The following is a 26,939-nucleotide window of genomic DNA, read 5'->3' as shown; positions in this document are numbered from 1 at the left end:
AACAAATTCACAATGTGTGATATTTTCTTATTGTATGTGTAGTCAGAACGCATTTAGCAGTTATTGGTCGCGTCACTCATGTGACGTGCTGCGCCCCCACCCCCATTCCAGGATCCATTTGTTAGGTGCTGCTTGTTTGTTTGTTTGTTTGTTTTTTATCTTGGCTATGCCATGTTGCTTTAGCCTTAAAGGTCTGTGCTGAGTGATCACACACTAAACTAACTTGTAGTGTTAACATAGCTTTCACGCTAGCATTTAGCGCGGTGACTGTCTTTTTAAACTCTTGGAAAACATTTTACATAGTTTGTGGCATCCATGTGAGTTTAGTTAATCGCAAATAATGTGCTGTTTTCCTGGTGAGTGTGTATTATAATCATAAAAATGGTGATGTCCTTGTAGACTGTACAGTTATGTGCTCGTCTGTCATGTTCATTCGAAATTGGTGGAAATCTTTTATTTATTTATTTATCCATGGGCTAAAACTTTTGAAGTTTATAGATGAAAACATTTTGAGGATTGTTGACTTAAACTAGACGAAGATGGGGACATTCTGAAATGACGAAATTATGACTAAGTATTTTCGTCTAAAAGACTAAGACGAAAATTAAAATGGCTGCCAAAAACAACACTGCTTACAATATTTAAAAAACAGGCATGCCTGAAGCTTCCTGTAGCATCCTGCTTTCAAGCTGCTGCAGGGTCCTTCCGGTGTCCGACCGTCAGTCAGCAGCGGCCACAGTTGCCCACACGGATGCCTGATCAAAATCCCATTTTCAATCGGCTTATTTTCTTTTGTTAATCGGCCGATGGCCGATGTTGGAAAAAAGACAGGACCATTGACTTGCGCTAGCTTAGCCACTCCGGAGCCTTGAAACTAATAAACTGCACAGAATTTGTTGAAATCAACTCCACCGACTAATTAAACGCCTGCTAACCTGAACTCCCGCTTTACGTTGGAAGTCAGATAGTGATGGCTTCTTCTTCCTGCCTTGGACGGGAGTGGACGTGTTTCCTCCCTGCTCCTATCTTTGTCAGTCTAGTCTGTCTTTTTTTGTATTTCCTCTGTGGATCAACTGTTGCTGGTCTCTCATATGAAAATGGATCTGATTAGTTGGTCTCTCAGTGCAATTGACAAGTTTGCCCAGTCGTCCTGCCCATATGGTACCTTCGCTGCTGGATCATGAGAGATTCGTGGGATCACTGGAAGCCAGCGTGTCTTACTATCCTATCTGTAGAAGATGTCGAGGATATTTGGCTGTTTGGCGTGACAGTCATGGGGTTCATTCTGCTTGGCTTAGGAGGTGCCCTGCTCTACCGGAAAGTTTTCACGACGACAGCTTTCAGCGAAATCAACAAATTGACCACGGATCAAACGGTGCGATTCAAGGCATTGGAAGACCACGTCGAGGCTCGGATCGAGAACTGGTTCCATGGACTCACCGTTCGCTCCGAGGAAGGATGGAGAAAAGTGGATTCTACCTTGCGCCAGGTGACGGAACTGTCGAGGGAGGCCGTGACCCTTGGCAATGACATAAGGGACCTGAGGTCTCACGTACGCCCTGAGGAAAGCGAATTTGACTGAAGACCAACTGTATTTGGACATATTGATTACCGTACTTATTCGGCTTAATTCGATTATAAGTTTCCTTTCCCTTTCCTGAACTCCCTTATCCCACCCCACCCTTCTCCTGGAGAGAGCCGTGCAGATGGCCCGATCTCTTACGATTCGATTAAAAAACGATAAATTTTTAAGCCGGAGCGATTCGATACGATTTCGATACAGTTTAAGAACGACGCGGTTTGATAGAGTGAAAACGATACGATAGTAAACATTTGTGTTTGTACAGTATTTTAAACATATAAAAAAAGACCACATTTCTAGTAGCAAAGTTAAACAACAAAATTTCATACCAATGTTATGTTTTATTTTTTTATGTAAAAAAAAAAAGGCTTACTATATGACCCTCATTTTGTTAGATGGAATTGATAAAATAAAACTCCAAAGTGCAGTAATTCAATTACTGTATTTCCTGGTGTTTTTAACACAAGAGGTAAGTACCGTAATTCAAGTGCAAACTTTCAACGTAAAAATCTTACAAACAAAAAATATTAATTAGGGCCTATATGCAGCAGCTCTAGAAAAAAAGAAATAAACCTGCTAGTGTTTTCATACATAAATAATAAATTATGCTTTATGACTGGTATAATTGGGGGAATAAAAACATGGCATTTTAGATAGACAGGTCAATAATCACAACTTCACTGCAAAGTCATTCACTTATGCCTGTGCTTCCACATTTTTTTATTCCTCATCACTGTCCATATCTTTTTTTGAAGGGCAGATTTTTCTTGAGGAAGATCAACTAATCCACTTGTTCATGTTTAAGTAGACTGCGTTTCGTGGAAACAATATGCCGCCCTTTCCACCATTGTAGTAGGTTATTTTTCAGGGTTAAAAACTCACGATCTCTGTACCGCTCCACACGTCAGACAAGCTCTGTCCTATTCGAGCAGATCTGGCAGCCTTTATCACTTCAAAGTCCGACTTTTGTTTTCCTGGGTGCGTTGAAAATCAATCGCTGCACGTCGCTGGTGTCGGTGATCAAACTGTCCATTGTCTTAGCATGTTGCTTCGTTGCCACTACTAGTTTCATTTTGGGCTCTGAAGAAAACGCTACGGAGCGTGCGTTACAGTGGTTTTGTTAGATCTCGCGTTGTCATGACACGCCCGTGACGATCGAGTAATGACGGCGACTAGTAGCGGTTCCGCCGAAATGCATGGCAAGTGGAGGCAACCACGACTGTGAGTAGTGCTTGTCCATATTATATCATGCGTGCGGTCTCGATCTAAGTGCGCTGTGTGGTGATTGACACAAGCGCAGCATGTGAAATAAAAGCTAAATTTTTATCATATCAAGCAATGCATTGAATTAGGCTTTAGAAGCCGATTCTTGTGCTCACGATAGCCGAATTCTATCTCTACTATCGGTTAATTGAATATTTAATGGCTAATTACTGTCGAATGGTAACTTTACTATCGATACAGCTGTATCTCTCACCTGTAAAACCCGATATCTGGTCGTATCGGTTTATCGTTCTCAAGCTTAGTACAAATGCTGATACACTTGGACATACACACTCACACACAATCCCCCCCTCCAGTCCGCCACTGCCCTTTTCTTCCTCTCACTGACCCCCCCTCCTCCAGCCATGACTGGTAGTTCTCCTTTTTTTCGTACAAAAAATCCCTGTACGTGACCTGTGCGTAGTGTCATATCACTGCTATGTTGTATGATATATGTGTGTACTGTAACTTCTGTAACTGCTCTACTTGATCTACTAAGAGTGAGAGAAGTTGGCGGCATGGAACCTCTGCAGCGGCCCGATGCTCACTAATTGAACAGAATGTCGTTGTCATCTGTTGTCATCTTGTGAGAGCTTGTGTCAATGACAAATAAATCTCTGAATCTGGTGGTAACGGTCGGCGTTTGACTAAGAGGAAGGGGCGGAACTTAGGTGGTTCTGGGGGAGTGACCACCTCTAAGGGGCCTGGTTTGTGGGCATAAATTGTGTGCGGTTAGCACCCACTAGCACTAGCACCCACTCCCTGTCAGGGGTCCCGTTTATGCCAATCGAACCCGGGCCTTGTTTACATTTGTTCCGCCACTGCTAAGAGGTGAATCGCCAACAAAATAGATGGAAAGCGAAATGTTATGTTTACATTTTCTGCAGTTTGAGGTATTGTATTGGCGATCAAACCACTAGAAAATCTTCAAAGTGGGCCAGTTTTCAGACAGACACTGACGCTTCAACTACATCAGGGGTGTCCAAACTTTTTGCAAAGGGGGCCAGATTTGTTGTGGTAAAAATGTGGGGGGCCCTTGGCTGACGTCCTTTACGTAGAACAAAATATTATTACATTATTATATATAGCAAATTTTAGCAAGCCATTCTGTGTGTCACATTTGCTTTATTATTATTTTTATTGAATAATTTTACAACTAGCCTTTGTGGCGTTCTCTTTCGACTCTCGGTCTCTTGCAAAATGCTGCTGCTGTAAAATTAAACTAGTTGTAATCTGTAATCTTGTCGTACATGTCAGCGTGTCTTGTTTGGTAATATTGCCTCACATTGAACTCTTTAAAAACAGCGACTGTGTCTTTGCAAATGAGGCAGACACAGTTGTTGCGTATTTTAGTGAAGAAATAGTCCAATTTTCACCTATCCTTGAAGCGTCAGCAGTTGCAGACAACTTTCTTTTTTTTTGTTGATTGTCGCCATTTTAGAAAATTGGGTCACATGGGATAACGTTAGGGTGCTGCTGCCTTTTACTGGGTAAATGAGGAGCAGCATTTAGTGTGTAGGTTACTTCATATGCTGGTAGCAGTACTGCTGACCAATTTATTAAGTCTGTGTGCGGGCCAGACGTTATTGATTTTATGAAAGAGGCTGGGGGCCGGATGAAATTTGTCCACGCGCCGCATTTGGCCCCCGGGCCAGACTTTGGACATGTCTGAACTACATCTTTATCTGGGCATAAAGAACTCCCACCTTGTACTTGCCCCAGCGGCGGCAGTAGTGCGCCAGGGCGAAGGCTAACAGGAGGCAGTAGCCGGACGAGGGCAGGTAGAGCACGCGCTCAGCAATGACAAAGCCGACACGGAAGAAGATATTGCAGGCTGGCAAAAATGGCACCACCAACAAGACCAGGGCCATGCTTAGAGTCCTGATAAGGAGAGAAATGTATATAATTTCCACCAAGGAAATTGATCGCTACAGTATCACAGTGTAAAACCAACCAGGATGAGATGGTTCCACTCGCTTACCTTCTCTGCTGGCCGTCTGACGAGCACAAGGCTTGGCCTACTAAGCCTATCAGGACACACCAGAACAACAGCGGCCACGCTACCCTCCAATCAGTGGTTGACTTAATGAGCGGCACGCAGCCCATGGACCAATCAAAACATAACCACCAGGGACACAGCAGCAACCAGCCATTTAGGGCGTAGTAGTAATTATAGTTGACCACCTGTCAATCACCAGAATAGTAGAAGAAAAGGAAGGGAGAGTAGCTTCCAAAGAATTCAACAATAAGGTAAAATTAATCTGGATGTATAATTTAATATTGGATCATTTTCTTGTGGAAGTTTGACAATCATGCGTTGGAGTAGGAGTGGGAACCTCTGGGTACCTAGTACAAGAGTGTAGGTTTGGTCTCAACATTGGTAGGGACAATACGACAGCATAACCTGCATGTACACCTTTTGCTGGGGACAGGACATTAATAAGACCAAAAAGATTATTGAATAGGAGTCAGGGCTACAGTTATCACAGATATGAGCTTAATTAATAGTCCGGCCCCCTGAACAATACCAGAGAGCATTTTAATTTTTTTTTTTTTTTCTCAATAGTGTTATTTATTTCCTGGCTTTTTTTTCTGTGAAGAACGCAGAAAGGGTTATTTGGTTATTATCTATTTAATTAATAGTGTTACTATTATATTATATATAGGGCTGTCGAAATTATCGCGTTAACGGGCGTTAATTAATTTTTTTAAATTAATCACGTTAAAATATTTGACGCAATTAACGCAGATGCCCCGCTCAGAGAGATTTAAATGACAGTGCACAGCGAAACGCTCACTTGTTGTGTTTTATGGAGTTTCGCCACCCTCTGCTGGCGCTTGGGTGCACCTGATTTTAACCCTTTAACACCTAAGCCTATTTTGGCCGAATTTGCATGCATTTGATATTGCCTTTATATTTCAAAGAAAAAATTGTTCACAATGGCCAAGTTGGGTCCCTTTTTTCAGGACACCTTGAACTTCATGTCCAAACTGTTGTTTTCTTCACTGACCAATTATAATCCACATTTCGGACCCAAAAAGACAAAAAAATCCGAAAATATTTTTTCAAAATTTGTAATGTTGGTGTCCCATTGACAACCAAACATGCTCAACCAACCGTTTTGAAGCTTGATAATATTTATTCAACTTGTTATGATAAACATTTAATAGAAAAAAATAAAATTGAATAGTTTAATGTTTGACTATTCAACACAAACAGCGGGTATGGTCATAGGCGTTTTTGGCCTTTACACATACTATGGTCAAAACAGGTTATATACAGTGCAAAATAGTGAGAAAAAAAATTATACAATATATATCATCTAACACAAAAAGGGTTTGGAGGATATCTCTTTGTGAAGTTAGGTATTATACCCATCACCTTATCTAAAGTATACGCACATGCAATCAAGCTTTTCGAACACGCATCTATATAAAAATTGAAGAGATTCATAGTGAAGAAAAAATATATATAACATTGGAAAAAAACTGGTAACACTTTAAAATAACTATCCGTTTACTAGTTAATAGATCATTAGCAAACTGTTGATAAATGATTTGTTGTTGATTTGTGAAGTATTTGTTAACAGTTTGTTAAGCATTTACAGGGTATTCTTAACCTGAAACACAGTTTGTGTAGAAACGTTTCAAGTTTTTGTGGGTAACGTTTGGCATTTCTATCTTTTCAGGTTAAGAAATCTCGTTCACTTCAAAAGAAAAGGCATTTTGATGAGGCATTTTGCAGGCAGCGCTCATGTTGCACATTAATGAAAATCTGCCATAGAAACAACAAATATTTGTACTTTTCTTTGTATATTCAACAATAAAACTTATGACCTTCAACATAAAGTGTATATAGTTTTATTAAGATCCATCAACTAGCATGGCCATTTAGAATGGGGTCAACCATATTGGAACACCCTGTGTGTAAATGCTTAACAAACTGTTAACAAATACTTCACAAATCAACAATAAATCATTGATCAACAGTTTACTAATGATCTATTAACTAGTAAAACGGATAGTTATTGTAAAGTGTTACCAAAAAACTATTTTCAAAAATATTGACAAGTAGTTCAGTTCAATTCAATTTTTTCAGGCATGCGACTCGATAAAGTTTTTTTTTTTTGCGCACTCAATAAAGTTTGTTTTTGAACAGGTCACTGAGCTGCATCACATAGAACGTCACACCGCCTACTCTTCTGCCGTTTGAGCGCTGCTGTCACTTCTACTCGCCGAGATGCCAACTAATCCGAGGGAAAACGACAAATACAGCTCATCCTATTCCTTGAGTTGATGAAAAAAATGCATTAGCTTGCGCTAAATTTAGTTTTCGATTCATTCTGCACGTTTCAAAGTCCCTCGCGCAATCCAACCGGTGTTCATGCCTCCTTTTCCTTAGTTGGCGCCTAGCTCGGCAATTTATAAAAATGTTCACATTCGGTTCGTCCTTCTTGACATCACAACGGATCTTGGGATATGTAGTCTTTTGTGCTGCTTTCGGTTTTGAAAAAGGACAAGAAATGATGGAAATATGGAGATAGATACATGGTAAATGCAGCGTTTTAATGCATATTTATGAGTGCAATAAAACTATAAAACTCAAATGACATTATCTCCCGTTTTTCTTGGTCGATTGACTTCAGATAAAAAATGGTGTGGACATCAACTTCCGCACTTTCAAATGAGACCAACCAGCGGCACGTGGGTGACGTAATTACAGCGTGACGAAGCTTCAAAGACGACATGCGTAAACGCGTCACTCCCGACACGTTCGGTGTTAAAGGGTTAAAGGCTTCAGCATCCATGAGCATTATGTAAGTAATTATTGACATCAACAATGGCGGGCTACTAGTTTATTTTTTGATTGAAAATTTTACAAATTTTATTAAAACGAAAACATTAAGAGGGGTTTTAATATAAAATTTCTCTAACTTGTACTAACATTTTTCTTTTAAGAACTACAAGTCTTTCTATCCATGGATCGCTTTAACAGAATGTTAATAATGTTAATGCCATCTTGTTGATTTATTGTTATAATAAACAAATAGTCCTTATGTACTGTATGTTGAATGTATATATCCATCTTGTGTCTTATCTTTCCATTCCAACAATAATTTACAGAAAAATATGGCATATTTTATAGATGGTTTGAATTGCGATTAATTGCGATTAATTATGATTAATTCATTTTTAAGCTGTAATTAACTTGATTAAAAATTTTAATCATTTGACAGCCCTAATTATATTATATTATATTATATTATTATTTTTATTTTATTTACTTTTGTTCCGTGAAGAATCCAGAAAGGGTTATTTGATTGTGGCTTTCTGAAAAACAATAAATTTTTACATTTAGGCACTCTTGCAATCGTCACACTTTTTCTGTTATAAACTGACCCCAGCCTCTCATCAGAGAAGGGGTTATGTGGCCCTCACAGGAAAATGTTTGGGGACCCCTGGTCTAAATGATCAATGCAAAATAAATCTGTATTGACTGATGCTAACTTTCATGTGTATTGCTTCAGGTGTTTAATTCAAACCTTTTTTTCAAAATTACTAGAGAAACATTTTGAAGTCCCTTTATTTAAAAAAAGCTATCCATTTCTGGGGGACACTGGAGCACCTCTAGACTCAAACTAAAGTATTCTAATATAAAAGTGATTTGGGAAAAAATGAATGAAAAATAATCTCATGAAATTCTGATATGACATAATTTCACAGACTTTACGACACAGGAGTCTTGTCCGCCATTTTGTCTCCAGTCGTTTTTGTTTTGCCGCATAACCAGTACCTTACTGTACCTCACAGTATCTTATTTTTTACTTTATTACTATGATGTGTTCTGTCCTCACTAAACGTGAAGTTGTTCAGCTTTACAGACAGCAAACAAAAGCAAATTGTGCTTTTTGAAGCTTTTTACTTTCTTCACTTTTGAGAATTTGTAAAGTTGTAACACACATTTGCAGAGGTGGGTAGAGTAGCCAAAGATTTTAGTCAAGTAAGAGTAGCATTACTTCAAAATAATATTACTCGATTAAAAGCAGTCATCCAAAAAATGTACTGAAGTACAAGTAAAAAAAGTGTTTGGTCAAAAGAATACTCAAGTGATTAGTAACATTGAGAGTAACTGCTTACATTTTGTGTTGGATTTTTTTTTTTTTTTTTTTTTAAACAATGTTGTCGTTTTTTGTTTTTTTTTTAAGCACAAAGTTATATATACAAACTCTTGTTATAATGATACTGTACAATAACCCATTAAATAACCCCATTGAGCCAAAGAAATAAAAAAAATAAAAATAAAAAAACATTCAAGAGTGAGTAAGAAAAACAGAAATGAAGCATTATTCGTCCAAAGAGCATGAGTGCCCTGCCCTCTAGTGTAGAACATAGTTCCTAGTTTGAGTAGTGAATACTGTAGTTCCTTCATAGTTACTGTTATAAAATTAAAATGATCATATTCCCGAGTTTTCCATGGTCAATCATAAAAACTAGGAGAGAGTTTTAAATCCGTGATTTCGATTCATGTTGAGGGCAGCGCTATGTCAAATACTTCATTTGTTACGGTGCTGTAAAGACGCTTGGTTGAACAGGCTGGAATGATCATAGAACGGCAAACTTGCGTAAGATCGGTCTAATGGAGTCATGTGATTATTGTTGTGACGTATCATTGGTGAAATTAGTAGCAGTTGCAAAAAAAATGGAGGAAAAATGTAACGACTCTTGTGTAGCCCAAATAAGCGGAATACGAGTATCGTTTTTTTCTTTACAAATCTACTCAAGTAAAAAGTATGGCTTAGCAAAACTACTCTTAGAACTACATTTTTCCCAAAAAGTTATTCAAGTTAATGTAACGGAGTACATGTAACGCGTTACTACACACCTCTGCACATATGCACACTTATGTTCAAAACGACACACATTTTAACAATAAAACACTTTACAAAAAAACAATTGGTGTTCAAACATCCATCTAGTCTGATCTATATGTAAATTTAGTAGATTAAATTAGCCTAATTTGCCTAACAAATTCCACTATCTTAAATGCTACGAATGCTAACGTATATGTATACATAAACATATGTTAGTGGAAACAACTTCCAGCCTTATGTGGGCCAACGCAGCCAGACCCAACGCTGCCACCAGAGGGCAGTGCATCCACCATCATTATACAAAATACATTTGGACTTTTTGGGTAGTTATTTTGAATTTTTAAAGCAGAAATTCGGGTTACGTCGCCAGCGTAGGAACGGAACTCGTTCATAACCCCGGGACTATTTGTATTCCATCATTGTCCAATAAAAATCGATGATGTATAATGCCGTCGAGAAATATTTGCTACACTCAAAAACGTCCTGCCGCCCTCTCGCCACCTCATAAATATTTTTCTAGATCAGCCCCTGACGACTCAAACAAATACTGACTACTACTAACAACGATTTAAACACAAGCTTCAATCAAGAGTCTTTTTTTTGGTGGATTTCAAAATGGTTTTGGAAATTGGAAGGGGCAGGGTATAATCACGAATTTAATTCTTTAACACAGACTACAGTTTTTTACGCATAGATTTAAGATTAATAAAATTATACGGGCTGCGTTATCCTCACGAGATGTCAAAAGAGAAATTTAGCTCGTTGAATTTTTGAAGACGGCAACCAGTGGATAAACAGATAGCATTGCTAATGGAACTACTCATCCATGATATTAAAAAAAACATTCAAAATCATATTTTCAATACAGTGAAAGGTCTTTTAAGGACACAATAACAGCTCTGCTATCTCACTTACTCTGAGAAACATGTTCTCCGCAAACGAGGCGGGATTGTCCACTTCAGTGAACGCTGGCGGCCCAGTTCCCATGATTCTCCAACGGGTGTAAAGCATCAAGAAACCGCCTAGAGCCATGAGGGCCAATCGCAACGGCAGGCCCGTCAGCAGCTTCTCACGTGCCTGTCACAAATCGTTACATAGACCATATACAGTACATACGTACATGCATAATACATGTGTGCATGTGTGTGAGATCGATGAGCTCTAATTAACGCAGCTTTGCATATGCAATGTATGCAATGTGACGTTAATCATACAAGGGGGCACATGATTTATGACAGTGGGGGTACTGTAACTCACATTAAGAGGGGTCTTTCTGAGGAGTAGCCTCTGGCTCAGTTCATACACGTCAACATTGCAGATGAGGAGGACATCAAAAGCTGCGTTGACACCCTGGAGGTAAAAACGCAAAGACAGGCATTTAAAAATGCCCGTATACTGTAGGTCAATGACAAAAGAACTCATTAGCTCCAATTAGAGTATTGGCTTCGAATTTTTCATGTACATTTCTGTTCCCTCTTCTAAATTTAGCCTATATTGCCCAACTGTAGTTTAATGTTAATATTGGGGCTTTTTTTTTTTGGGTGCCAGTGAGCAAATGAGAAACATACGCAGAATTAAAAGTGAATGCAAAAAGAATACCCACGTTTTTTTTTTGTTTTTTTTTAACTATGCAGATTTTCACTTTCATTTCACAAAAGCAATAAATTAAAAATGTAAAAATATATTATAACACCTGAGCTTTGCCTCAAACGGTATAAAAAAAAAAAATATATATATATATATATATATATATTAGGGCTGTCAAAATTATCGCGTTAACGCACGGTAATTAATTTTTTAAATTAATCACGTTAAAATATTTGACGCAATTAACGCACATGTCCCGCTCAGACAGTATTCTGCCTTTTGGTAAGTTTTACAGCAAGGCTTTTTGTGCTGCAGCACAACAGCGAACTCTTGTGGTCGCTTTGCGACATGGTTTTTTTTTTCTTCTTGCCAGTTCATATGGCTGCAGGACGTCTCGGGCTGAAGCCTACGTTGTAATGTTGTGCTTATATGATCCTTGGACAAGATTTGTCCGTAAGTATGGTTGTTGTAAAGAATGTACATATTATGTTAGTAAGCGAAATGTTCTATTTTTTGTGTGAGACGCTTTTTGTTTATGTTTAGTGAACCTGTATAGCGTGCTAAGTTAACGTTGTTGCTAATGCAATGCTTGTGTACTTTTTTTTTGTAGTTTTATGACAGTCTAAAGAGGACAATGGTTTGAGGCTATTTTATTAATAAATCAGATGATAAAGGAAGAAGTCTGATTATTAAGGCTTCGTTCACTAGCTGTCTAGCTTTGGAAAAAGTAGACGCTTCGGAGTGAGGACAGCATAAACAGATTTAAATGACAGTAGAGTGAAATGCCCACTACAGTCCTTATGTACCGTATGTTGAATGTACAGTGGGGAGAACAAGTATTTGATACACTGCCAATGGATTTTCCCATTGGCAGTGTATCAAATACTTGTTCTCCCCACTGTATATATCCATCTTGTGTCTTATCTTTCCATTCCAACAATTTATTTTACAGAATATATATAATTTACAGAAAAATATGGCATATTTTATAGATGGTTTGAATTGCGATTAATTACGATTAATTAATCTTTAAGCTGTAATTAACTCGATTAAAAATTTTAATCGTTTGACAGCCCTAATATATATATATAATATATAAATGAGGATCGAAGTACAACAAAAGAACAATTGGCTAACTTGCATAGCAACAATCCGCTAGCTTAAATGCTATAAAATGCTAACCTTTTTTGGTAACACTTTATAATAACTATCCTTTTTACTAGTTAATAGAGCATTAGTAAACTGTTGATTATTTGTTAACAGTTTGTTAAGGGTGTTCCAATATGGTTGACCCATTTCTAATTGCCAATGCTAGTTGATGGATCTTGATAAAACTATATACACTTTATGTTGAAGGTCATAGGTTTTATTGGTTAAAGATACAAAGAAAAGTACAAATATTTGTTGGTTCTATGGCAGATTTTCATAAATGTGCAACACGAGCACTGCCTGCAAAATGCCTTATCAAAATGCCTTTTCTTTTGAAGTGAACTGCATTTCTTAACCTGAAAAGATAGAAATGCCAAACGTTACACACAAAAACTTGAAACATTTCTACACAAACTGTGTTTCAGGTTAAGAATAACAGGTAAATGCTTAACAAACTGTTAACAAATACATTACAAATCAACAATAAATCATTTATCAACAGTTTACGAATGATCTATTAACTAGTAAAACGGATATTTATTATAAAGTGTTACCCTTTTTTTTTTTTTTTTTTTTTTTTTAACAATGCTCTTTGCAAATCGTTCAAACACATATTCCCACAAAAAACTACTAAATCGGGAGGAGTGTTTTGAAAAGAAAACAAAACCACCGTCATAGAAGGATTCAAAAAATCTATCTTGATGAGACAGACGGTGACGGCCACAACAGCGTCAGGTTCCACACGCGTTCTGCGGAGCTCACGTTGCGTTACTCCTGAGCCTGAGGTTGAAACCAACGATGAGGATGATGAAAAAAGTGAGACCGATCTTGATCCGGACTCATCAGATTACTGGGAGCCACCTCATTCAACCGGGAGCAGCCGAGAGCCTTCCCCGTTTTTATGTGCGCAAATAGATCAACAGTTCAAAAGTTTATTCATTCATTCATTCATTTTCCATTTAGTTATGTGTAAATAAATTGTTACTTTGCATCAAACGCTCTATTTTTCTTGTTGTTTATGTTGTTTTATAGAACAAAAACATTATTCAGATGTTTGGGATGTCACAAAAGCGAAAAATAGCTGTGTGAAAGTCAAAGTTCTGTTTGAAATGTATGCTTTTACGAAAAAGCTAAATTTTTTCTGCTTTTTCATCAGAAATTAGAAAATTGCTCAAACTAATCTATTTTCTAATGCTGATTTCTAAAGAATGGAAAAAGATATGAACTAACTTTTTTCCTGCTGAAAGAAGAGTCTAATCTTTCCTTTGGTGGGTTCCATGTTTATGTAGCAATAGAACAGAATTTTCTGTGGGCCTTGCAAAATCAGTCAAAATCCAGTAAAACGGCTTGAGCGAAGGGCTTTGCTCCGGTGAAAATGGCTGGGAGTGAATGAGTTAATGGCTATATTTTGAGTTATTTTGAGGGGAAAATAAATTAACTCTATTATATAAGCTGCACACAGTCTACTTTTCATTGTGTCAAAGTGTCATTTTGTCAGTGTTGTCCCATGAAAAGATATACTTAAATATATGCAGAAATGCGATGGGTATACTCACTTTTGCAATACACCGTATTACTACCAAAGCATTTGTAATTGCAAACATCTTCTGGGAGAAACTGAGCATAATCTGACACAATTGTAGGGGTGCCAATATTTTTGGCCAGCAGTGTAAGACTATTTGACCTGTTTTAATATTGTAAATTTATGTTTAGGCTTACTTCCCCATCATAGGTGATCATTAACATAATTTGTAATATTTAGGGCTGTCAAATGATTACAATTTTTAACCGAGTTAATCACAGCTTAATAATTAATCAATCGTAATTAATCGCAATTCAAACCATCTCTAAAACATGCCATATTTTTTTGTAAATTATTGTTGGCATGGAAAGATAAGACGGATATATACATTCAACGTACTGTACATAAGTACTGTATTTGTTTATTATAACAATAAATCCACGAGATGGCATTAACATTGTTAACATTCTTTCTGTGAAAAGGATGCACATTTAAGTGTTGACTTCACAAGGTACGAGACCGCTGATAGTTTGTATATTGTGACTAAATTTTGCCATCTACTGTATTTGTTGAGCTAAACGAAATGTTTGAATAGAGTTTGACCAAAGTCTGAGTATTATTTGGCATAGCTATTTTGATTGGGAATGCCAGTTCTCTTTGCATTGAGCGCTTTTCTTTTTGTAAACATTTATTTTTTTGAGAGATAGGAATATTCTTTTTCTTGTACTTTCAGTAAATTAAACTGTAGCTCAGGGGTCCCCAAACTTTTTCCTGTGAGGGCCACATAACCCTTCCCTTCTCTGATGAGGGGCTGGGGTCAGTTTGTAACAGAAAAAGTGTGACGATTGCAGGAGTGCCTAAATGTAAAAATGTATTGTTTTTCAGAAAGCCACAATGAAATAACCCTTTCTGGATTCTTCACGGAACAAAAGTAAATAAAATAAAAACAATAATATAATATAATATTAATATATAATATGATATGATATGATATATGATATGATATGATATAGATATGATATGATATGAAATTATATGATATGATATGATTTATGATAATAATAACACTATTAACTAAATAGATAATAACCAAATAACCCTCTCTGGGTTCTTCACAGAAAAAAGCCAGGAAATAAATAACACTATTGAAAAAAAGAAGAAAAAAATGTTTTGTTTTGTTTTTGTTCAGGGGGGCGGAACAAATAGTTTGGGGACCCCCAGCTGTAGCGACTTAACTGTTCCGCCCAAATGCATGATGGGTAGTTGGGCAACCATGACTGTCAGTGGTGGCTGCAAATGGTATATCTTCTCTGCGTTTTGTTCAATACAGGGTTTTAAGAAAAAGATCACCTCCTGTCAGTCTTGTCCTGGGAGTGGATCTCTCCTGACTGTGGTTCTCCCCAAGGTTTGTCATTTCACAAAAGGTTTTTGGAGTTTTTCCTTGCCGACATGGAGGGTCTAAAGATGGGGATGCCCAGGACTTGAACTTTATCTAATTCATCTGCCGTTTCTGATTGTGTATCATATTGCCACTGCAAAGCCCTTTGAGACAACCTTGTTGTGAAATAGGGCTATACAAATAAAATTGAATTGAATTCCCCACATTGCTCGCCACAATAGTTATAATTAGAGATGTCCCAATCAATCGGCATCCCGATCGATCGAGTCCGATCACGTCATTTTCAAAGTATCGGAATCGGCAAAAAAATATCGGACATGCCTTTTTGTTATATATATACTCTTTAATTAAATCGTTTTCTAATTGTATTTAACGTTACAGACAAAATGTCTTACACTCATCCAGAGTTGTTTTGGCTTAAAGTAGGGCTATCAAATTTATTGCGTTAACGGCGGTAAAAAATTTTTTTTTAATTAATCACGTTAAATAATTAACGCATGCGCTACACGACCCACTCACGCATTGTCGCGGTCAATCTATAAAGACGCCGTTTTACCTATAGATAGCACTAAAAGGCAGCGTACAATGAGTAGAGAGAATTTTGACAGCCTTTGGAGCCATTTTTTATGTGGCTAAAGCCTTACAATACCTCTCTCAGCAATTAAAAATAACATGGGAGGCAATGTGGGGAAGAAAGGTAGCCATCATGCATTTGGGCAGAAGTTAAATGGCTGCAGTATCTTTTACTGAAAGCTCAACAAATACACTAGATGGCAATATTTTGTCACAATATACAAAGTCACATTTATCCTATAAGAATTACAAGTCTTTCTATCCTTGGATCCCTCTCACAGAAAGAATGTTAATAATGTAAATGCCATCTTGAGGATTTATTGTCATAATAAACAAATACAGTACTTATGTACTGTATGTTGAATGTATATATTCGTCCGAGTTTTATTCATTTTTTTCTTAATGCATTGCCAAAATGTATATAATCGGGAAAAATTATCGGGAATGATTGGAATTGGATCGGGAGCAAAAAAAAAAAAGCAATCGGATCGGGAAATATCGGGATCGGCAGATACTCAAACTAAAACGATCGGGATCGGATCGGGAGCAAAAAAACATGATCGGAACAACCCGAGTTATAATTGTTGTGAAAAAGATGCCAAAGCTTAAGCCAATAAGTAGCGTGGCCCCAATGAAAGCCTGCGTCCACTCCACTCGCTTGTCTCTGCCTCTTAGCTCTCAATATACACAAAACGGCGCCATTTTAGTCAGTTTGCGGCAGATCGTGAGTGGGTCGTTCCGCAAATGCGTTAAATATTTTAACTTGATTAATTTTAAAAAAAAAAAAATTGACAGCCCTAGTAATATTACATGTTTTTAGTAGGGCTGTCAAAATTATCGCGTTAACGCGCGGTAATTAATTTTTTTGATTAATCACGTTAAAATATTTGACGCAATTAACACACATGTCCCGCTCCAACAGTATTCTGCCTTTTGGTAAGTTTTACAGCAAGGTTTTTAATGCTGTCTAACAGCGAACTCTTGTGGTCGCTTTGCGACATGGCTGACGCCTCCATTGTAATGTTGTGCTTATATGATTCTTGGACAAGATTTGTCCGTAAGTATGGTTGTTGTAAAGAATGTACATATTATGTTAGTAAGCGAAATGTTATATTTTTTGTATGAGACGCTTTTTGTTTATGTTTAGTGAACCTGTATAGCGTGCTAAGCTAACGTTGTTGCTAATGCAATGCTTGTGTACTTTTTTTTGTAGTTTCACTACGGTCTAAAGAGGACAGTGGTTTGAGGCCATTTTATTAATAAATCAGATGAAAAAGGAAGAAGTCTGATTATTAAGGCGTCGTTCACTAGCTGTCTAGCTTTGGAAAAAGTAGACGCTTCGGAGTGAGGACAGCATAGACAGATTTAAATGACAGAAGAGTGAAATGCCCTCTACAGTCCTTATGTACCGTATGTTGAATGTATATATCCATCTTGTGTCTTATCTTTCCATTCCAACAAATTATTTTATAGAATATATATATAATTTACAGAAAAATATGGCATATTTTATAGATGGTTTGAATTGCGATTAATTACGATTAATTAATTTTTAAGCTGTAATTAACTCGATTAAAAATTTTAATCATTTGACAGCCCTAGTTTTTAGACATTAATCCATTAGATATTTGATTGTAAATAAAATATTAAGGAGGCTCAAACTGTTGAAAAATTACCGAGTCATCATAGAAATCAGCTATTTTAAGCTAGCTTTGGTAAATGTCCTTAATTCCCGTAATGCATAGCTTTCATATGCGTATTTTATACAACTGCTCCAAACTTTATTGAAACACAAAGAGGTGCCCATACCAGGACGGTGATGCCTTGTTCTTTACAAAGCATGGCAGTGGCGCATAAGGAGAGGCTAACCATGATCCACCACACAGAGAAGCCGCCATTATCCCCAACTGTGGACAGAAAGCAAAATAAATAAATAAATATGACGCGGTTGGTCAGATAGAATGTGTGGGTCGGGTTAAACTAAACTCACCTCTTTTGAAGGCTTTGCAGTATGTGAGGAAGGACAACTGGAAGAACAGTGCACACAACAGGTCTGCCCGACCCACAACGCCTGCTACCTTGAGTGGAGGAAATGCCAGACGGATATCATTATCTCTGTGAAGTTTGCTTCAAAAGCACCTTGACACTGGGTAAACTCAAATATCCGCGAGGTGAGATTATACACGCCTCATCTTTTAATGCGAGCCCAATGCAGCAAATAGTGCATCATTTGGGTATCTCACAATACTTGAGATCAACCGATACAGATTATTAGTCATTAGAGGGGCCGATAACCGATTTTTGGAGGCGATATGTATTTGTAATAAAAGTGTAAAAATTGGCGTAAAAACTGAATGAAGTTTTAATAAGTTTTAAACATTTTACTGTCCCACCGTGCCGCCTTCATAATGTGAATTATTTTCAAACAAGAATAACGTAGAAAAATCTCTTTATTAAATGCTTCATTGTGTGAGTCCACTCAAATCCACTCACACTGCTCAGGACCGTCGCTCACTTACACACACACTCAATGAGTTGCCACAGCACAATATCGCGAGTGTTTAACAAGCTAAATGATTGTTAACACATTGCGCATCTTTGAAGGTAGCGCTACCAAGCTTCTCTGGCAAGATCAAAGCTTCAACGCCTGTCAATCATCAATAATTTTAACAAGCAAACGCCAACTGCACGGGTGACCAAGAAAAGCAGCAGGAGGGAGAGTGAGAGGCTTCATTAAAAACCTATTCCTTTTTACCCGATTATGATCCTCTGAAAAACAGGGACAACCCTAGTTTTAAAAAGATTTTTTTCATCTCGGCCGGTGGGATTTAAAAAAAAAAAAAAAAAAAAAAAATGGGTTGTTTTAAAAATGTTTGCATTTAGTTTTATTGATTTGGGTGGATACAATGCCCTCCAGTGTTGACAGTGAATATGACATAACCGATTTCACATGCCTGAATCCAGCTGCTCCCTGTTAAGACCAAGAAGTTTTTGTTTGAGCAAATGTTTAATGCATTTGTAATGTTGTTTATAGGTATATTTAGCTGTTTGTTGGTTTTTTTTTTTTGGGGGGGGGGGGGGGGGGGAGATATGTGTTTTAACCATTTGTTAAGAATATCGTAAAAAAAATATATTTTTTTTAAAAAAGTTGGCATTTTATAGCATTTAAGCTAGCAGACTTTTGCTATGTAAGTTAGCCAATTGTTCTTTTGCTGTACTTAGAGCCTCATTTATTGATTGTTTTATACTGTTTGAGGCTGAGCTCAGGTATTTTAATTTTTTATGTTCCTTATCCGATTATTATTCGAACTAACCAGTTAATCAATTAACTCGACTAATTCGATTAGGAAAAAGATTCTAATTAAATTTTGCTGATTCGAATATTCGTTTAATTAGGGTGGCGTTCTAATGGTTTGTTTTGAAAGTGTTTGCATTTACTTTTATTGATTTGGGTGGATACACTGCCCTCCAGTGTCAACAGTGAATAAGACATAACTCATTTCACATGGCTGAATCCAGCTGCTCCCTGTTAAGACCAACAAGTTTTTGTTTAAGCTAATGTTTAATGCATTGGTAATTTTGTTTATATATTTAGCTGTTTTTTTGTTGTCTATTTTTGTGGGAATATGTGTTTTAACCATTTGTTAAGAGCATCGTAAAAAAAATTTTTTTTTTTTTTTTTTTTTTTAAACGTGTGCATTTTATAGCATTTAAGCTAGCGGACTTTTGTTATGTAAGTTAGCCAATTGTTCTTTTGTTGTACTTAGATCCTCATTTATTTATTTATTTTATCCTGTTTGAGGCTCAGCTCAGATATTTTAATTTTTTAAGTTCCTTATCCGATTACTCGATTATTCGAACTAACTAGTTTATCGATTCATCAACTACTAAAATAATCAATAGCTGCAGCCCTAAAACATTCTGTGAAAATGAGGAAACAACTTCAGAAGTTATGGAAAAACTGTTGTAATATGGCATCGATGTATATGGGTGTCATTGGAATGGACGTGCATGGACGTCATTGGCGTAGACGTACATGGGCGTCAATGGAGTTGTTCTGTGGGTGTTATGTTCTTAGTAAAAAAAAAATGGGGAAATTGTGGTGGAATATTGAAAGTGCCGTGGGACATTAATGGGATTGTTTTTGGTCATAAAAATGAATTAGTTTGGAAGAAGTGTCCATTTTTGGCAAAAACTGAATAACTGAATTTTTGGAATATGTTGAAGTCGATCGGTATAAGCGTGTGGAAGGAGTAGCGTCCCCAAACTTCAACTTGATCAACTTGATACACTCTTTATCATCAGGACAGCATTGCACGCAAGGCAAAAAGTGCTATGAAGTTCTACTGTGTTTTGTTTTTTCAAATTCTATTTATGTTCTTGTATTTAGTTCCAACTGGAGGAGTACTCACAAGGAGGAACGGCTCTCTCATTAACACTAATGCGGGAGTCTATACTGTAGTGTGTGGGTACGGTATGGTGAGCATCCTGGGGTTGACCGCTTTGATACTTGTCGCGGGCCCGAGCCAACCGTGTGCCCACCACACCGTCCTTGCCCTGCATGATTAAAGAGAAAACGGGAGAGGAAGCTGGCGCTTTCCAGCCACGCTTCGCAGCAAAAACACACGCGTACACATGTATGCGACAGGTCAATAAGCATCCTATAGCGAGGCGTCGGCGGTGTCCGCATGCAACTTTGTCCTGACGCTCCCAGCTGAGACGGCCCGTTTGTTCTTGGCATGGAACCACTGCACTGTTTAGTACGGAAAACCACGCGATGATACAGACACCGCGGAGCTGTTGCGGCGGATGTCTTGTTAGTTTGCAGCCCCAAAATAAAAAAAAATAAAAAAAGGAACGCCGCACAATGTCTCCATAGGTGACCGTTTCAGGATTGAGTTCAAAGCGGGGAATCTGTGCTGGCTTAATTGGGGCCAATTAATCTTGCGGGTTAGAGGATTTGGAACTCTGAAAAATGAATTCAAAATCCTGTGACTATAGGTTTGTGTTAAAAAAATGTTTTTTTGTTTTTGTTTTTTTTTTTCAAGAGAGAGGAAGAGAGAGAAAGAAAGAGAAAGAAAGAGAGAAACAAAGAAAAAGAGAAAAAAAGAGCACGAGAAAGAGAACGAGAAAGAAAGAAAAAGAAAGAAAAAGGAAGAGAAAAAAGAAAAAAGAAAAAAAAGAAAAAGAAAAAGAAAAAAGAAAAAAGAAAGAAAGAAAGAAAGAGAAAGAAAGTGAGAAAGAAAGCGAGGAAGAAAGAAAGAAGGAAGGAAAGAAAGAAAGAAGGAAAGAAAGAAAGAAAGAAAAAAGAGAAAGAAAGAGAAAGAGAAAAGGATTGAAAGAAAGAGATAAAGAGAAAGAGAGAAAAAGAAAAAAAGAGAAAACGAGAAAGAAAGAGAGAAAGAAAGAGCGAAAGAAAGACAGAGAAAGAAAGAGAAAGAGAAAGAAAGAAAAAGAAAGAAAGAAAAAGAAAGAGAAAGAGAAAAAGAAAGAAAGAAAGAAAGAAAGAAAGAAAGAAAGAAAGAAAGAAAGAAAGAAAGAAAGAAAGAAAGAAAGAAAGAAAGAAAGAGAAATTAGGGGGGAGAGTAAGTGAAAAAGAGGGAGAAAGAAAGTGCAAGAGAAAAGAAAGAGCAAGAGAATGCGAGAAAAATAAAAAAGAAAGCAAGTGAGAGAAAAAGAAAAAATGAGAAAAACAAAAGAAAGGAAGCAAGAGAGAGCGGGACAATGCAACAAAGAGCGAGAGAAAGAAAGTGGGAGAGAGAGATAGCAGAGAGTGAGAAATTGTGAGAAAGAGCGAGAGAGAAAAGATGATAAAAGAGCGAGAGAAGGCAAGAAAATAAAAGAGAAAGGAAGCAAGCAAGAGAAAAAAAGAACAAATGAGAACGAGAAAGGAAGCGAGAGAGACAATGCAACAAAGAAAGAGCGAGAGAAAGAAAACGAAAGAGGGGGAGCGAGATAGAAGTGAGAGTGAGAAAGTGCGAGAGAAAAAGAGCGAGAGAGAAAAAGAAAAGAAAAACGAAGGAAGCGAGAGACAGAACGCAACAAAGAAAGAGCGAGGAGAGAAAGAGCGAGAGAAACAGAGCGAGAGAGAAAGGTGGAAAGAGAAAGGAAAAGAACGAGAGAGAAGGAGAGAGCGAAAAGAGTGAGAGAAAGAAAGACTGAGAGAAAGAGAGCGAGCGAATGCGAGAAAGAAATAAAGACAGAAAGAGATAAAGGAAGAGGGCGAGAGAGAAAACAGAAAAAGAGAGAAAGAAAGGAAGCGAAAGAGAACGCAAGAGTGAAAGCGAGAAAGAGAGAAAGGAAGAGAGCAAGAGAGAAAGAGAGATAGAAAGAGAAAGGAAGGAAGCGAGTGAAAGAGAAAGAAAAAGAGGAAGGAAGGAAGAAAGCGAGCAAGAGAGAAAAAAAGGCGAGAAAGAGCGAGAATAAGAAAGCGAGAAAGAAAAAGAATGAAGAAAGGAGGGTAGGAAGTAAAGGAAGGAAGAAAGCGAGTGAGAAAGAAAGAACGACAGAAAGAAAAATATGAGAGATGATAGAAAAAAAAACGTGATTTTTGACTTTACAACGCCGGAGTCTCGTCCACCATTTTGTCTCCTGTCGTTTTTGTTGTTGTTGTTTTTTAAGACGGCTAAACAGTAAATTATTGTACCTCACAGTACCTTATGTTTTTCTTTACTTTTTTAATATGAGGTGTTCCGTCCTCACTAAATGTGAAATTGTTCAGCTTGACGGATATCTGACAAGGCAATTGTGCTTTTTGAAGCTTTTTACATTCTTCACTTTTGACAATTTGTAAAGCTTTGACAAACATACGTACGCTTATGTTCAAAATGACACGCATTTTAACAATAAAACCCTTGACACAAGTAGATTAGATTTGATTAGATTAGATTAGATTAGATTTGCCTAACAAAAGTCCGCTATCTTAAATGCTATGAATGCTAACGTATTTACAATTCTCATAGCAAATCGCTCACACATGACTCCACAAACTGTAGCTGTAAACTTAATTACAAATGCATACACAAACATATATTAGCTGAAACAACTTACTGCCTTATGTGGGCCAAACCAGAGCGCAGCAATCCTTTATCCATGTCAGACGTCAGCGTCTGCTCGTCAGTCATACAAGGTGACAGTCCAGTCAGACGCAATGCTGCCACAGAGGGCAGTGCATCCTCCATCATTAAACAAAATACAATACATCTGGACTTTTTGAATAATTATTTTGGGGTACTTATAGGATTCATTCTGATTTACGCGGAATTTCGGTTTACGTCGCCAGCGTAGCCCGGTCAGTGACAACCTGTTAACATGTTTGGAACTTTTGTTCAAATAAACACCAAAAAACAGTATCGGATCGGGACTCGGTATCGGCAAATTCTCAAAATCAGGTGACTCGGATGCAAAAATATGTGATCTGGACATCCCTATTATGATCCTCAATGGCAGTAAATGAGTTATGGGATACCATCAACAGAGTAATAAATATTATTGTAAACTACATGTATTCATATTTACACGACTGAAACAAACTTTGCACAACAAAGTAGTTGATGAAATCACAACCAAGATAACTCAGTTCAGTTCATGTCATTGCATTGCATTCTACCGTTTCCTGCATTTAAACATGTTGTCAGGTTTTGATCTCTGAGCTAATGGAGCTAATCACTGTTTAAGCAACTAGCGCCATCTAGTGTTAAAGCCGAGAGGGGCAAAAGAATGTAGGCTGAACTAAAGCTTCTTGTGAAGACGAGACCCTTTCTTGAGGTTGAATTTCCTCGATTAACCGATCAATCGGGTCCGATCATGTCATTTTCAAAGTATCGGAATCGGTGAAAAAATATCGGACATGCCTTTTTTTTAAATATATTTTTTTTAATTAAATCGTTTTCTAATTGTATTTAACGTTACAGACATAATATGTTACACTCATCCAGAGTCTTTAGTTTAGGCTTAAAGTAGGGTTATCAAATTTATCCCGTTAAGGGCGGTAATTTTTTTTTTTTTTTTTTTTTTTTTTATCACGTTAAAATATTTAACGCAATTAACGCAAGGGCTGCACAACCCACTCACGCATTGTCACGTTCAATCTGTAATGGCGCCGTTTTACCTATATATAGAGCTGAGAGGCAGCATAAAATGAGTAGAGTGAATTTTGGCAGAATTTGGAGCCTTTATTTAATTGGCTAAAGCCTTAAAATCCCCCTCTCAACAATTAAAAATATCGTGGGAAGCAATGTGGAGAAGAAAGGTAGTAGTTGATCTTTTTCTTAACACCATATGTTATTTCTCAATGCAGAGAAGATATATCAATTGGTGTCACTACGCACAGTCATGGTTGCATCATGCATTTGGGCAGAACAGTTAAATGGCTACAGTATAATTTACTGAAAGCTCAATAAATACACTAGATGGCAATATTTAGTCACAATGTACAAAGTCACATTTATCTTTTAAGAATTACAAGTCTTTCTATCCGTGGATCCCTCTCACAGAAAGAATGTTAATAATGTAAATGCCATCTTGAGGATTTATTGTCATAATAAACAAATACAGTCCTTATGTACTGTATGCTGAATGTATATATTCGTCCGAGTTTTATTCATTTTTTTCTTAATGCATTGCCAAAATGTATATGATCGGGAAAAATTATCGGGAATGAGTGGAATTGAATCGGGAGCAAAAAAAAAAGCGATCGGATCGGGAAATATCGGGATCAGCAGATACTCAAACTAAAACGATTAGGATCGGATTGGGAGCAAAAAAACATTATCGGAACAACCCTATTAGAAATTCATCTTTAACCCTGAGCTGAGGGGGTGCTTGAGCCTGTCCCAGCTGCTGGGATAGGCTCAAGGCAGCAATTTAGGAAAAATACAAAAAACCTGAAAATGAGTGACTTACGCTTTCTGTGTGGACGGGGTGTGCAGCGAAGAAAAGCGCAGCCAGCAAGGAAGTCTTAGGAGCACGGTTTAGTACGCGAGCACTCTTGTCGTAAGCCAGTCCGCCAATCAGCAGGGCGAAGACGTCTATCATCATAGCGGAAATGATGGCGTGGAGGGCGATGTTGAGCACGTGGAAGCCAACAGGATGAAGGCCGCCTGCCAGCATGTAGTTCAACCTACAAAGGATTTTTTTTTTTTTTTTGAATAAAGGGGGAGGATGAAAAGATCTTGTTTTTCTGTTTATTACTGTATTGGCCCGGATATAAGACGGCCCTGATCATAAGACGACCCCCTCTTTATCAAGACTCAAGTTTGAAAAAAGACTTTTTGAACACCAAATTATTTTTTGTACAGAAAATAATTACAGTACATCTGAAACAAATGATTATAACAATATATTTGAGAGAAAAAGCATGTTATTTTGCCTCATTCAAATCTTAATATCTGAACATTTAATATGTAAACTAAAGTGCAATCACGTTCGTAAATGAATGGTTTCTGGTTTTTGAAATGTAAATAAACTAGGGCTGTCAAACGATTAAAATTTTTAATCGAGTTAATCACAGCTTAAAAATTAATCGTAATTAATCGCCATTCAAACAATCTATAAAATATGCCATATTTTTCTGTAAACTTCTGTTGGAATGGAAAGATAAGACACAAGACATATATATACATTCAACTAGAGCTGAAACGAATACTCGAGCAACTCGAGTTTGAAAACTGATCCGAGTAATTTTATTCACCTCGAGTAATCGTTTATTTTGACAGCTCTAAGCATCGCGTTTTGCTCGGACTACTTTTAATGCGGGACAACGCGCTGATATCACGTGCGTAGAGGAAGAAAAAAAAAACAAAAAAAAACACTGCAGCCGACAGCCACTACACACGACGCCGACTTTGCTAAATACTAGCCCGCACGATGCTACGTTGGTAGCCGGTAGCGTCTGATGCATCTCATAGAGATCACATGTATGTTGAACTAGATGCGAAATGACAGAATCAGCGGCGTTAGTAAACAACCGCCATCTTAAAGCAGTAGAGTAGTAGTAGTAGATTAGTAAGCGCTAATAAAGAGCGCTAAGCGCTAATAAATAAGATTAACGTGACGTTAGCCCTGTGGAGGGCTAGGTTTAGTTTAGGTTAGTGGTAATTATGACCACTGTCGATGCGTGGCTAACGTCTTACATACCGGGTTTAACATAACATAGCATTGTGGAGTGATGAGGGTGTAAAATAAAAACTTAATAATGCTAACTATCAATTTTAGCTCAGTCGTCATTGCTGGATAAAACACCAAGTAGCACTGGTCCCAAATGTGCTCCAATACAGCCTGTATCATACATTTATTTTGAACACTGCAAAAACTCAAAATCCTATCAGGACTTACAGTTTAAAACTAACTTAAAACTTAACTAGAACTTAAAAATGGCTTGACACAAATAGAGATTCAATTGAAACACGTGGGAGAAAAATCCTAACTTTTAAGTGATGTGTGTTATCAAGCGTAACGGCATTTTTAGGTAAGAATATATATATTTTTTAATAAGATCTAAAAGGTTTTTTTGAGTGAAAGCAGTGATTTAGTCTTTTTTTATTCTATTTACATCTGAGATGCAATTGTTGGCTGTTTTCAACAATCTACATAGAAAATAAAGACATTAATTTACTGAAAATGGTTCAAGATTAGATGAAATGTCTGTTTTCTCATGTATATTTATAATTGCTCTTCACCTAAAAATGTATTTGTTTTATCCGATTACTCGATTAATCGACAGAATTTTCAGTCGATTACTAAAGTATTCGATAGCTGCAGCCCTACATTCAACATACTGTACATAAGTACCGTAACTTCTGGACTATAAGGCGCACCTGACTATAAGCCGCCAGCCACCAAATTTGACATGAAAACGGCATTTGTTCATAGATAAGCCGCACTGGACTATAAGCCGCAGTTGTCCTCATTGTATTATGAGATGTTTACACCAAAAGATATTAGCTGGTAACACTTCATTTGACAAAGGCATTATAAGACTGTGAGGAAACC

The 26,939-nt window shown here is 37.3% G+C and overlaps 1 protein-coding gene across 5 annotated transcripts in view; it reads right to left on the bottom strand.

The window, feature by feature from the left end:
* Positions 1-26,939, bottom strand: part of tmtc4 (transmembrane O-mannosyltransferase targeting cadherins 4) — a 46,218-nt gene that overhangs the window by 13,111 nt on the left and 6,168 nt on the right. For 3 of the 5 annotated variants that reach the window (XM_057852619.1, XM_057852618.1, XM_057852620.1), the window contains 7 exons: positions 24,852-25,068; positions 17,938-18,025; positions 17,757-17,854; positions 10,975-11,067; positions 10,633-10,794; positions 4,827-5,029; positions 4,552-4,726 (listed from right to left, as the gene is read on the bottom strand). In XM_057852619.1, coding sequence (XP_057708602.1) covers positions 4,552-4,726; positions 4,827-5,029; positions 10,633-10,794; positions 10,975-11,067; positions 17,757-17,854; positions 17,938-18,025; positions 24,852-25,068 — 1,036 coding nt within the window. Of the gene's footprint in view, positions 1-4,551; positions 4,727-4,826; positions 5,030-10,632; positions 10,795-10,974; positions 11,068-17,756; positions 17,855-17,937; positions 18,026-24,851; positions 25,069-26,939 lie in introns of those variants that run through there. The other 2 variants (XM_057852623.1, XM_057852621.1) reach the window with 2 other exon arrangements.

The sequence above is a fragment of the Corythoichthys intestinalis genome, chromosome 12 (assembly GCF_030265065.1).
Source record: "Corythoichthys intestinalis isolate RoL2023-P3 chromosome 12, ASM3026506v1, whole genome shotgun sequence".
Lineage (NCBI taxonomy): Eukaryota > Metazoa > Chordata > Actinopteri > Syngnathiformes > Syngnathidae > Corythoichthys > Corythoichthys intestinalis.
Note: the sequence above shows the minus strand (reverse complement) of the source record. Positions and strands in the feature narration are given on the sequence as shown.